The following is a 14,420-nucleotide window of genomic DNA, read 5'->3' as shown; positions in this document are numbered from 1 at the left end:
ATCTTGTGATAATTTTGCTCGGGAAAATGTTCTTAAAATTGGAATAGAAAAAGAACAAAATCGAATTTTTGCGAAAAATCGCTTTGAGGTGCTCACCCCCCCCCCCCTGCTGCAAACTAACTTTGTCCTAAATTTCATGAAAATCGGTCGAACGGTCTAGGCGTTATGCGCGTCACAGAGATCCTGACGATATCCAAACAGAGAGACTTTCAGTTTTTTTTAAGCAAAGATAAAGAAAAATAAAGATATAGAAGACAAAAAAAAAGGAAAATGGGAAGAAAAAAAAGTTGGGGAATTTCATAAGAAAATTTGGCTATTTGGGGAAAAAAAATTTTTTCAAGAGGGAGTCGATTCATTTTATAAAAATATTAGTGGGAAAATTTTTTTTTTGAATTTGGGGAATTTTGATAGAAAACCTCGCTTTTTGGGGAAAAGTTGAAAGGGAATTGGGGAAATCTGGATTTGACCATCTGGCAACACTGAGTGACCTTGGCAACACCTTGGCCAAGAGGTCCGCTGTGTCATTGCCAAAGAGACCAATGTGGGATGGGATCATTGGAGGTATATTTCTGGGTGAGAGTTCTGTGAGATTGTTAAGGATTGAGACAGATGTTTTGTCTCCAACGTTTGTCCATTTGCTAAGATGTTGTACAGCACTGCGACTGTCAGATAAAATCCATATTTCAGCAGATGATGCTATCGTCTTGATGATTCTGAGAGCTTCATCAGTGGCAATTAACTCGGACCTAAAAACGGAACAGAAGTCTGGATTTCTTAGAAGGAACGGCGTACTACGGTGTAAAAACTACTGGTGAAAAGTTCAGTTAAACGCCACCTTGAGGAATTCCAGCAAGTTAACTAAACTTTTAAATTTAATACTAGATTCTTGTATGGGAAAGGCCTCCGTAAGGAACCCCATTTTCTTACCTAACTTGATTTGAATCTGTATAAATTAAATATTCTCTTTTTTATAAACTGGAATGATCAAACATTCTGCAAGCAATGACATTATTATAGGCTTCATAATTTTAATAATACAGCAGTAAAAAACCTGTGAAGTTAACCGCTTTTTTCGGGCTCGGAATTAGCCCTTATCCTATAAATCAACCTTTGTAAGTTGACCACTTGTTTAAGTTGACCACTAAAATAGTTCACCGCAAGTGGTCAACTTACACAGGTTATCACTGCATCATGTTATAGAAAAATATTTTCTGTAAAGAACCCTATTTTCATAACTCAACTGTTTTAAATCTGAATAGTTGGAATATTCAACAGTTATAAAAATGAAACAGCCGAGCACCAATCAAGAAATGCAGGTGAAGCTTGGACACCATTTTTTTTTTCTTCATCGTGGTATTTGCTAACATACTGACGTTATTATGTGTAGAGTTCCGAACCAGAATGGCGGATAAGGGAGTACCTCTGGTACAGCGGTCTTAACATTAAAGTAAGGCCCCTATAGTGGAGGAGCCGACGCAGCCGCCATTTTGGAGCAAACTTGATCCAGTGCTTCGTAGCGATAGCAATGCTGCAGATGTTTGCATTTCTTTGGCATACGTTAAATTGAGTCAAATGGGTGGTTGTTCGGCTGTTAATTGTGTAAATAGCTCCGAAAAAGGATTTCAGCTCTGTAGATTTGCAGCAGATGCAGAAAGAAAAAAGGAGATGGATAATTAAGAGCCGACGAAGTGGCTGGCAGCCTGGAAATGGATCTCGCTTGTGTGAGGTTAATTATTGATTTATTTCTCATGATTTCACTATCATTACGTTATAAATGCTCTGTAATCTTTGTCAACATGTTGCAGTGTTCTATGGAATGTCTTATATTTTGTACTAGTGGTACCCGCACGGCTTTGCCCGTAATTGAAAAATTAAAAGCTCTTTTGGTTCGCCTGTATATTTACAAATAATGTATGGTGAATTTTCTCACCAATTGGCTTGCACCCATGTTGCGGTTCCACGTTATGATCATTTCGTATCTCGCCAATTGGCTTGGGCCCATGTTACGGTTCCACGTTATGATAATTTCGTAATTTACTCGTCCATCTTATGATAGTTTTGTTCGTAGAATTGGAATAGAAAAAGAACCACGTCGCATTCTCGAAAAATCTCTTCGGGGTGCACACTCCCATGCTACAAACTAACTTTGTGCCAAATTTCATGAAAATCGGCCGAACGGTCTAGGCGCTATGCGCGTCACAGACATCCAGACATCCTCTGGACAGACTTTCAGCTTTATTATTAGTAAAGATGTCCCTGTTGTGCGATAAGTACAATTGCTCCCGCTTGCGTCGGCTTCTCCAGTTATAGAGGTTCTACATAAAAGGTTCGAAAATTGGGATAGAATATCCTTTCAGCGGGGGGAGGGGGGAGGACTGCTCGCACAACGGTCATTACCGAAGAGCACGAGCTATTTGGATTCGAGCCCTGATCGCGCATTTATTTCTTCTCCAAATATGCATGGATCTAGATCCACCCTCTTCGAGGTTGAATGGAAATAATTCTTTAATCGCACTCGGGGGCAATCCGCGTGGCTGTCGTAATTCGCTCGTAGCATCTGAGGCGTTATAACAGAATTTTTCTGAAAACCACTTGGACTGACCCTGACCGAATTGTTTTCATTTGACTTGGTATAGCTGACGTCCTGTGCTTTTTGAGGTCCGAGGATGCCCCCCCCCCCTAGTTCAATGGCGCGAATTCCCCCCCAAAACTCTTCTCAATCCTCTTTCCCTTTTTTATTTTTTATTTTATAGCTTATTTTTTTTTAATTAATTTTTTAAACGTTTTTAATGATTTTTTTTTTAATTTTGTTAATTTATTTTTTTAAATTTGTTTGTTTACTTTTCTTTTTATTATTTTAAAAGAAACGTTGTGTGCTACGCCAAAAACATATACACAGTACACACACAAACTAAATAAATGAATGAATTAAAATATAAACAGAATAAAATTAAAAAAAATAATATAAATAATTTAAATAAAAAATAAATCAATACATAAATTTAAATATATAAATAAAAAATTTAAATAATAAATAAATAGCCCCTCCCCCCCAAAAAATTTTGTTGGCGCGACTTGCTCCATAATCCCCCCCCCCCTGCGGGCACCCCTGTTGGGGGTCCACCGGTGTTCCACCTGGGTGGTGGCGAGGGCGGTGACTTCTGCTTTTCCTCGTCCTCAGCCCTAAGCATCAAGCGTCTGACATTCACTTAATTTTTGCATTTGGAATTCAAACTACGTTTTTTGCAGTTGGGGATGTTTCCATCAGTCAAAAGTACTAATTTTAGTCACTGAAACTGATAGAATAAGGCAAAAAAAAAAAAAAAAAAAATTTGAGTTTTGACATCTTGAATTCAAATTATGTTTTTCGCAATCACGAGTGTGTGTGTGTGAGTGTATGTAGGCGTGTGTGTTTATGTGTGTGTGGGGGTATGTGTGTTTGTGTCTGCGTGCAGGTATGAGTGTGTGTGTAGTTGTGTGTCGGTGTGTGTGTAGTTGTGTGTCGGTGTGTGTGTATGTGTAGGTGTCTGTATGTATATGTGTGTGTATGTGTTTGAGTGTGTGTATGTGTGTGTAGGTGTATGTATGTGTGTGTAGGTGTATGTATGTGTGTGTAGGTGTGTGTTTGTGTGTGTACGTGCGTGTATGTATGCGTGTAAGTGTAGGATATAGACGCAACCTGGAGATGGCTTTCGGTATAGGAGCAGCATCGTGAGGAGCCGGTCAACGGTGATGCTGCAGAGGGTGCTGGTGGGAAAATAAAATCATAGGAACGCCAAAAAAGGTCAAGTGAGAACAATAAGCAATCGTGATTGCTCAAAAAAAAGAGCGAGGAAAAGCTTTTTGTTTTTCAAAATGTTAAATTTTTAATGATTTTTTTTTTTAATGTCTGATTTTTCAAATAAGGCGTGGTCTTTATCAGGGGCGTGCACAGAAATTTTGGGGCTCGACACGAATGACTTTTTCCAATTATTTTAAAAATGGTCAAATTCTATGTTTTTAAGCATGCTCTTTCAGAAAAAAATACTTTTAAAATTTTGGAAACGACCCCATTATGATTTCGATAGGGGACGTTTGTAGAAACAAGAAACCCAACGAGTAGGGTTCGTGATTGCGAAAAACATAATTTTAATTCAATGTATCAAAATTCAAATAAAACCTGGAACTGGTTGCTAGATGTTGGTTGAGGATGTTATTTTTTTCTCTCTTTTTTTCCAAATTTATAGTTACAAAATTTAAATGAATACAGCAAGAGTTTTTTTTATTGCATTTTTGAGTATTTTTCCTAAACTAATGTTTAAGAAAATTGAACTATTCTTGTAATTACTTCGTCAGTTTTTTTTTTCTTTACTGTTGGTAATCAAAAAATTTAAACGAATATTACAAAAGTGTTATTTTCGTTGCGTTATATTTCGTCTTAAACTATTGTTGAAATACTAGCCACGTTTCGATCTTCTGCCTCTCTTTCTTTATTATTTACCGTAATAAAATCTAAACAAACACAACAAAAGGATTTTTACTCACCGAAATAATACTGTTAGACGCATATTAAAATATTTGATTGTATTGATAAACTATGTTAAAAAAATCTTCTTATTGTAAATATATTTTGGACATGTGTTACTATTTTTTTCCGTCAGAAATACATTTTTCAAAATTTTGACTCAAAGCCTTTTGTAGATAAAGCTCTTCATTTATTGGCATAAAATTTGAAAGAATGCAACATTTTTTCATAAGCAATAATTTTCTGAAACTCATGTCAAAACCTCTTAACTATTTTTTTAAAAGATAGTTTTTTTTCTTTATTTTTGTCTTACTAGTATATCGCATATACAACCCGTGCAGAGCCGGGCGCATCTACTAGGCATCGATTTCAGCTTCAGCACTTCATGCAGAGTCTTCTTTACTAAAAATAAAGCTGAAAGTCTCTCTGTCTGGATGTCCGAAGGATGTGTGGATGTCCGGAGGATGTCTGGATGTCTGGAGGATGTTTGGATGTCTGGATCTCTGTGACACGCATAACGCCTAGACCGTTCGGCCGATTTTCATGAAAGTTGGCACAAAGTTAGTTTGTAGCATGGCGGTGTGCACCTCGAAGCGATGTTTCGAAAATTCGATGTGGTTCTTTTTCTATTCCAATTTTAAGAACAAAACTATCATAAGATGGACGAGTAAATTACGAAATTATCATAACGTGGAACCGTAACGAGGGCACAAGCCAATTGGCGAGATACGAAATTATCATAACGTGGAACCGTAACATGGGAACAAGTCAATTGGCGAGATACGAAATTATCATGACGTGGAACCGTAACGTGGGAACAAGTCAATTGGCGAGAAAATTCACCATACATTATTTGTAAATATACAGGCGAACCAAAAGACCTTTTAATTTTTCTATTACGGGCAAAGCCGTGCGGGTACCACTAGTTCAAAATAAAATTAGAGGGGTTGTAAAAAAAAATATCAAAAACATTGAGCTTAAAAATACCGTTTTTTTTTCTCACCAAACTCCCAACTGAATGCAAATTTCCTCTTGAACTGTCATTTTTGTTTTATTAAAACGGAGCTAAAAAAAAAACAGTACACGATCATTCTTCATCATTGAATATTTTATTTGCCATTTTTATTTAACACCCTTTTTCCTCCTGATGTCTCAAAACACTTATAAATAATAGTTAACCCTCTTTCACTGATTTATCGCCCATTATTTCTTTCTTCAACGCTGACGTCATAAAGAAAGAAAGAAAAATGGGCGGTTAAAACAATGCTGAACAAGGGAAGCTGCTTTGAAGTGTTTACGCATTGCTTCAAGCAACGAAGAGTTATAATTGATGGGAATTTACGGAGGGGGGGGGGTGATTTCAAAAGAAAACCTGCCAGTTTAAGTGCTAAATTTCCAGCTTTTTTTTTTTTTTTTTACTTTTCAAGAAACAAGTAGACATTTGCAAAGTTTTATGCGTTATTAAAGTTATATATTTCCTTCTTAAAAGACATTTGGTGATAAAACTTCTGACAAATTTCACGCGTTTTTGCTCGAGGAAGGGATTTGCGCTTTAAGCCGCTTTACTCGTTTTATGCCGGGTTAAACGGCGTGTTAATTATACGGCAATTACAAGGTGAATATTTTTTCTTTGCTCTCAGGTTTTCTGCTGCTTTTGCATGGCTTTTAAGCTTCTCAATCCCATTATCATCAATTTTCATGTTGGCATATGTTGCCGGGATGCAAAGAAAAACTGGTTATAGAATTTAATTTACCTCAATCCTGTTTGGAAGTGATTCAACAGGTAAATATTTGCTAAAAATACAGGAAAAATAATGTTTGAATGTTATTATTATTTTTTTTTTGGTGGTTAAAAGATTTCAATAAACGCATCTGTTTTTACCACTAAATCTTAAGAATTCGCTTTTTTTTTAATAGGGTTGTTTCCGAAACATTAAAGATTTTTTTTTCTGAAAGAGCATGCTTAAAAACATGGGTATTAAACATTTTTTAAGGATTATTATACTAAGGAAGGATTATTATACTTGGCCTGATTGTTACGGAGAAATCTGAGACCTGGTTTTGCTTACATCCCAGCAACTAGACCCCTTGGAGACTTCGGGATTTCACTAAATGATTTGCTTTATCTAAAGGTGCAACTTAGCGCTGAAAAATTACAGTTATAAAATAAAATTATTTCGGTTAGGATGGAAAACAGCAAATTTCATGTCATTTCCCCATCAAATATCTTTTCTTGACTAATAATAAAGCTCCAAGTCTCTCTGTCTGGAGGATGTCTGTAGGTCTGGATCTCTGTGACGCGCATAGCGCCTAGACCGTTCAGCCGATTTTCATGAAATTTGGCATGAAGTTAAGCTAGTAGCATTGGGGTGTGCAACTCAAAGCGATTTTTCAAAAATTCGATTTTGTTCTTTTTCTATTTCAGCTTTTAAGAACATTTTCCGGAGCAAAATTATCATAAGATGGACGATTAAATTACGAAATTATCATGACGTGGAATGGGAGAGCGAATGAACTTAATTTTCAACTACGGGCAAAGCCGGGCGGGTACCACTAGTTTAAATATAAAACTCATCGTTACAAATTTTGTTGCCTTGCAACAGTAATGTTAGTAGTAATCGCGATGAAAAGTTTGAATCAAGGCTTCTCTGAAGCAAGCGTGAAATGCATTGCTCTGCACTGTCACTGCTCTCGTAGGGTTTTATCCTCACCTACGCCAATGATCGATAACAGGGCTATGTAAATATTAGGATCTTTATCTCGAGTAACTTGTACTAGTGTTCGCCCAGTGGTCGAAATTCGACCATATTCATGAATGAATATTTGAGAAAACTTGTATGAATTTAACTATTTCTAACATTTTTATTTCTACTCTTACTCATGTTTACTGCATATCTGGAAGCATATAATTTTTATATGTACACAAAATAACAAACAGTAAAAATTTATTTCAATTTTACTTTTTGTCTTTTAATCTCAAAATAAATGGATGAAAGGGGATATTTCGGTAATGGGGTCTTTTTCGAATTTGTAAAAGTATTTTTTTTTTCTGAAAGAGCATGCTTAAAAACAAAGGTTTTAACCATTTTTTAAATAATTTGAAAAAATTTAATATTTTTTAACTATTATTTTAATCGATGCGCAGATTGAAATTCATTTTTGACGCTTCTGCACATGGCATCAAAAGCGATGAAATGCCATTCACTGATGTCATTAGCGCACAGCGCAAATTATCATAGCTTGGAAACATGGTTGACAGCTAAGCTTAAAAATTTTGCTCGGCTATGGAGTAGCGCGCCAATGTACTTCACTTGTAACGTCATAAAGACCACGCTTTATTTCCAAAATCAAACAGTTAAAAAAACAATAAAAACTAATTGTCGTGAAAATAAAAGTTTTTTCTGGCTTCAATCTCATTTCCCCATTGTTGGAAGTTTTAATGTGATTCAATTGTTTACTCTCTAAATATCATCAACAGTGGCCATATTGAAACCAAATTTAAAATTAAAAAACTCGCCAAATTTGTCGCCAATTTGGCGACAAAATTTGACGACCAAAAGACTGGCGATGTATCGCCAAGTGTCCGACAAATTATAACAGCACTTGAGTTTACATCGAAATTAACAACGATTTCCCCCTAAAAATGGCAAAAGATTCCCTTAGGAACATCCGAATGCAGCCAAAAGAGAAAGTGCACAACTAGGCCCCACTAGGAGTCTACGTACCAAATTTAAACTTTCTAGGACATACCGTTTTTGAGTTATGCTAGATACATACACACGTACACACATACGCACGGACGTCACGAGAAAATTCGTTGTAATAAACTCCGGGGTCGTCAAAATGGATATTTCGGGTGTCTGTACGTTCCTAGGCATATATCCACGTGTGGTCGGGTCGAAAAAAAAAAAAAAAATTAAGGCCGATTTTTGAGTGAAAATTTTTTCGCGAATACAATACTTCTTTTTACTTCCTTTTCCAAAAAAGGAAGTATTGTATTCGCAAAAAAATTTTCACTCAAAAATCGGCCTTAATTTCCATTTTTCTCACCCCCGAATGAATGTTGAGTTTTTTTTTCGACCCGACCACACATGGATATATGCCTAGGAACGTACAGACACCCGAAATATCCATTTTGATGACCCCCGAGTTAATTACAACGAATTTTCTCGTGACGTCCGTATGTACGTATGTATGTGCGTATGTGTGTATGTATCTCGCATAACTCAAAAACGGTATGTCCTAGAAAGTTGAAATTTGGTACGTAGACTCCTAGTGGGATCTAGTTGTGCACCTTCTCTTTTGGTTGCATTCGGATGTTCCTAAGGGGGTCTTTTGCCCCTTTTTGTTGCGAAATCATTGTTAATTTCGATGTAAACTCAAGTGGTATTATAATTTGTAGGACACTTGGCAATATATCGCCAGTCTTTTGGTCGCCAAGTTTTGTCGCCAACTTGGCGACAAATTTGGCGAGTTTTTTTTAAAATTTGGTTTTACTTTGTCTGTTGGTGATATTTAGAGAGTAAACAATTGAATCACATTAAAATTGCCAAAAATGTGGAAATGACATTAAATTGGAGTAAAAGGAAGTCATGTGATGCACACATCAGCTCGTTTTGTAAAAGGAAGTAAAAAGAAACGATAAATGCTGCTCTTAATGTCTTTTTTTTTTCCTTTCTTTCTTTTTTGCATGAGTAAACGCCGAGAAGTAGCAATTTCTCGTTGAAATGTATTTGGGTATTACTCCAGGGCATTGTGCATTTCACACAGAACCTCAACGAGGGAGATTTTGCATATCCACTACGCTGCCGAAACATCTGTAATGCAATTAGTAGTATATTGCACAGTTATCAGGTAGAACAACTTAAAAATTATGCCTATCTCATTAATGAACACCGTTGCTATAAAAGGTTCTTTGAAATGAAGCTCGTTTGGACAGGGAAGATTTTATTGCAGTCACGGTAGTTAAAACCGCACGTTCCCATTAAAACAAAAGACTTCCTTTAAAACACTTGGAAAAAAGTCTTTGTGGAAACCGACTTGTAATTAGCTGTTTTCCCGAAAAGTGTAATCTTTAATGAGCATGAAATTAAATTATGATTTTGAAACATCTTGGGTGGTGGAAAAAATCTCAAAAAAAAATGTGTTGTTGCTTTAAACAGGACCAAACACTCGTCAAAGAATGCAACCTTAACATTATGAGAACCAAGTTAAAAGGGTTTTAATTGGATGTTTTTAATTGAATATGCCGTTCCTTTTCCGGTAACCGGTTCTTAAGATTTCTAGCATTAAGATAGCAAACTCATTTTTATTTTAGATAATTATTAGCACCCCAGAAACATCTGTACCTTGCTTGGAATGCCGTAATTTGCTTGGATTAAAAGGTTAAAATAGATCGCGGAGGCATCAGTCAAAACTCGATAACTCGAATTTTCAAGGGACCGGCTAAAACGTTCGAGTTGAGGTAGTTCGAGTTATGAGAAGTTTCTATAAGAGTCTCAAGGGTTTACGACCTTATAAAAACTTCAAGATAAAGGAATATTCGAGTTGTTGGCTTCGAGTTATCGAGATTCGACTGTATTTATGCAAAAATAAAGAAATAAACTAGCATTTATAAGTTATCCGTATGGAAGTAAATATACCGCTCTCTACTTTTTTTAAAATTATTCATAAAATCTAAATTGGAGTTTGCCTCAATGAGTGAAAAGAAAGACAGAAAATAAAATAAATGAATAGAACAAAGGAACCTGTTTTCAAAATTCAATGAAAATTCGTATCCTGTACGGCCAAATCATAGGGGCGCAGAAGAATTCCGCTTCGTGCCTTTGGTTTGAACTCAGATTTCCAATCTTACTATGGTGAAGGACTAAAATATAAATCCCCCCCCCCACCCTCTGAGGAAAATGTTGTCACCTGAACACCACCCTCCTGGGAAATAACTCTGACTGCTCTAGTGGGCAGCATTTTGCTTCTAAGATATGCAATTTTAAATTTTTTTTTACATGCGTAACGCGACAGCGTTTGTGTCGCTGTGCTTTCGGTCTTAAATCAGCTTCAAGTTTCGAATTTCTGCTGCTCCTATAAAGAGAGAGATAGAGAAATTTAAAAGAAAAAACAAAGCTCATTTCTCAACGCAACCTCAATTTTCGTACTTTCCACGCATTACTCAGTTAACGAATTGCAGAGTTCATCAGCTCAAGGGCGCCCGTATGCAAAATTGTAAGGGGGGGGGGGGACTCATAAAATTTCTCCATGGTTTAGCAGGATATTTTCCCCATGAAAACTGATTTCAGTGCAGATTCGAGTTATTAAAATTTGACATTTTTAGTAACTTATTCATTAACGCCTGGAGAAGAAATGTTTTTACATTTTTGCAAAGAAAACAGTACTAAAAGGAAAGAAGTTCTAAATTCTAAGGAGGGGGAGGGGCTCCCACATGCCCCCCCCCCTATATGGTGCCCTTGCACCAACCTACTGACTATACTAAACTGAGTGTGACATATGTGATGCCCATACCTCGCGCGACAAAAGCACACCCAGCCCCCCTGGTGCTCGATGCCAGAGTGGAGGGCGTTAGGGGCAGAGACAATCAATCCGTAATGACGAGCCAAACATTGCATTAAAGCTGTCATCTTCACAAACCTGTTCGCGTTCTTCTGTGCCCCGCCGCACTTCTTAATCAGAAGAACACTAGGTGTGATGCCCCCCCCCCCCCCCCAAAAGCACCCCATGCCTTTTAATTCCAGTGGAGTTAGAGGGAGACTTTTCATATTACAGATGCGTTTTGGATTTTTCAATGACCTTTCTTTACCCCCTCAATAATATTTGTGTAATACTTTACACTTCTCTTGTGTTGTTCCATGACAACTCTGCGAACTGTAAGGTTTCAATTACTTTATGTGCACATTTTAAAAGTTCGGAAATAAAAAGTCCTACCGTATTACCTCACATTATCCGCCATGCGACAAAAATCGGGGGATTTTCAATAACACTTGCCTGGTCCTTTCCGGCAAGCCGAAAGGTTAGGAAAAAAATCAATGTTAGGAACACTAAAATTAGGAGAATAAGCAAAAAAAAAAAAAAAAAAAAAAAATAGAAACACGGAGCCAGAAAATACGTTATTTTCCCAACATTCAATTTTTGTTATTTTTTTTTAATGCAGTTTTCCTAAACAAAATGTTTTATCGTGTGTCGCCTGCCAAGTGAGGAAAAACATCTTGAAAGGGAGCCCGTGGTAGTCATTTCTGGTAAGATATCGCCTTTTAGTGATTAGTCACTGCCAGCAATTATTAGCGGAAGGAGAAGTATAAATAAAATATTCATTTGGTCCTGAAATCTTATTATTTTGCCGAACGATGACAATTTTGCCGAATAGAACTCCACATTTTGCCGAACGACGATAATTTTTCCGAATCTGCAGACAAAATTTCCCGAATAAGGAAATGTTTCGAAGGTCTCAGTGACCTCCCGTGCCCTCCCATCTGAAGGCCCTTGGTTACAGCAAAGACTGATCTTCAATCATTAACAGTATCGAGAAAGAAATCGACCACGAAATAAGAATCTTACATAAATACACATCCCCTTGAACATTAGTTTGATATCACCTTAGTGGCTATTAGCGTTGAGCTGGGGAGTCAAGGTGTCAGCCAGGTAGACATGCCCCTTCAAAAAGCTGACAGAGACTTTTATCAACTCACCCTGCTTTATTAGAAGGCAAATTTTACGGGTGTGCCAGAAAAGGGGGGGGGGAGACTGACTCGAGGGTTGTTTGCCCTTTTCGAAAAGACCATGTTTCCTCGTTCGACGAATGCAGGTAATTTTGGCTCGCTTGTTTACCACGTGTCCACAGGTATTTTTGGCACATACCAACTAACTGGACAGACTTTACGTTCGAGCCCCACGCTCGCAATTGATGAATGGGCGGTTGAATTTGCCTGTTGTTGATTACCCTTTAAAAACACTAAAGGGAACCCATGCAGTTTTACAATTCGGTGCGGGGTACTGGAGTAAGTAATGTATGTTTCATTTATAGAATAGTGTGGATTAAAAATTTGATTTGCAATATTTTTTAACCGTAAGTGTTTTCATTAAATGGTAGGAATAACAATTGTTTTTACAATTCGGTGCGGGGTACTGGAGTAAGTAATGTATGTTTCATTTATAGAATAGTGTGGATTAAATATTTAATTTGCAATATTTTTTAACCGTAAGTGTTTTCATTAAATGGTAGGAATAACAATTGTTTTTACAATTCGGTGCGGGGTACTAGAGAAGTAATTCATCTGTTTCATTTATAGAATAGTGCGGATTAAAAATTTAATTTGCAATTTTTTTTAACCGTAAGTATTTTCATTAAATGGAAGGAATAACACTTGTTTTTACAACTCGGTGCGGGGTACTGGAGTAAGTAATTTAGCTGTTTCATTCATAGAATAATGTGGATTAAAAATTATTTGCAATTTTTTTTAAACCGTAAGTGTTTTCATTAAATGGCAGGAATAATACTTGTATCTTTTCAACCCCCTCCCCTTCTCTCTCTGCATACAAAATCATTGAAATAAAAACATTTTAAAAGTTTTTTTTTAAATAATATTTCAGTTTTAGAATGTGTTGTCAACCCAAAATTTTCGGAAATTTCGAATTACAAACATCCATGATTTGGGGTAACAAAGCACTACCAAACGAAATAAAAGCGTAAATTTACAGTTACTGACTACATTTTATATTAGACGTAAAGGAAGGTCGGGTAGTATCGGACACCTAAGCCATTTCAATCATAACACTTTTTGTTTTATTTGTAAAGAATTAGTTTTTACACTAAATTATGCTGTGCTAAGTTACCTAACATAAATTGTAAACTTTGGTTTAAAAAACATGGAGTCGTATTTTTTAAACAAATTTTTGTCAAATTCTATTTTTGGCCAATTTTAAATTTTGGAGGGTTGTATCGGACAAAACATTAAAATGTTGAAATAAAAACAAATAGTTCAGAAATAACATTTTAATGTGCAAAAAAATGAAACGAACAAAGTAGTTGGTTACTTAGAATAGTATACAAGTCTAAAAATGAAAATAACTAATGATTTTTTTATAAAAGTTGAAAAATATAGCCTATGGTTGGTTTATCTTTCACTAGCTTCTCTAATTGTCATTTTATTAAGTCCAACTTTTTCTTTCATATTTGTTTCATCCCATTTATGTCGTGATTTTTCCATTTCAACCTGTTGGACAAAGAAAAACACCGTCAGTATTTTATTTTAGTGCCAGTAACTTTGTCCAATACAACCCGAAATTGGTTTGTCCGATACAACCCGACTGTAAAGCTACATTTGTTTAACCACCACTAGGTTATTACTTAAGCTAGACACTTTTATAGCTCATAATACTTAGATTAATATACCATCAGTCTAAAGTTATAACAATGAAACAATACAATTTACTTTATGTGTAAATATATGCCCCAGAAGTTAAGTTCGTCCACTGCAATTCTCTCAACAAACAAACAACTAGCTTGGCACACCAGAACGAACGGTTGATTTGAACCAATATGGCGTCTATGGCTTTTTTTCCCCAATACGGCACACTATGTTGACCCAGTACGTGCTGCCCCTGGCGGCGGAAATAAGAAGCAGCCCTTGTCCGATACTACCCGCTGTCCGATACTAAACGACCTTCCCCTAATCAGATAATTAACGGTTGAACCAAGATGGCACCTTCATATAAGAGGTTGCAAAGTTTTATTTTAAAACAATTTCAAACTAATAATGTTAGGACACAAAAAGAGGTTCCTTCAAACAGACTATATCCTTACAGAACACTTACAATGATAAAATAAGAAATAAAAACTTTTAATTGCACAAAATATCAGATTACTACGTACACGTGCTTCGAGGTTACAAGGAAGCAACCTCTTCAA

At 36.3% G+C, this 14,420-nt stretch overlaps 1 protein-coding gene across 1 annotated transcript in view; it reads right to left on the bottom strand.

The window, feature by feature from the left end:
- The window catches only part of LOC129233036 (F-box only protein 11-like), a 108,762-nt gene extending 105,571 nt beyond the window's left edge, over window positions 1–3,191 (bottom strand). The window contains exons 1-2 of the mRNA XM_054867118.1: window positions 3,136–3,191; window positions 500–746 (exon numbers count right to left, since the gene is read on the bottom strand). Of these exons, the coding sequence (XP_054723093.1) occupies window positions 500–746; window positions 3,136–3,191 (303 nt within the window). The remainder of the gene's footprint in view (window positions 1–499; window positions 747–3,135) is intronic.
- Between the last annotated feature and the right edge of the window lie 11,229 nt (window positions 3,192–14,420).

The sequence above is a fragment of the Uloborus diversus genome, unplaced genomic scaffold (assembly GCF_026930045.1).
Source record: "Uloborus diversus isolate 005 unplaced genomic scaffold, Udiv.v.3.1 scaffold_15, whole genome shotgun sequence".
Lineage (NCBI taxonomy): Eukaryota > Metazoa > Arthropoda > Arachnida > Araneae > Uloboridae > Uloborus > Uloborus diversus.
The sequence above is the reverse complement of the archived record's forward strand: the minus strand, read 5'-3'. Positions and strand labels throughout refer to the sequence as shown.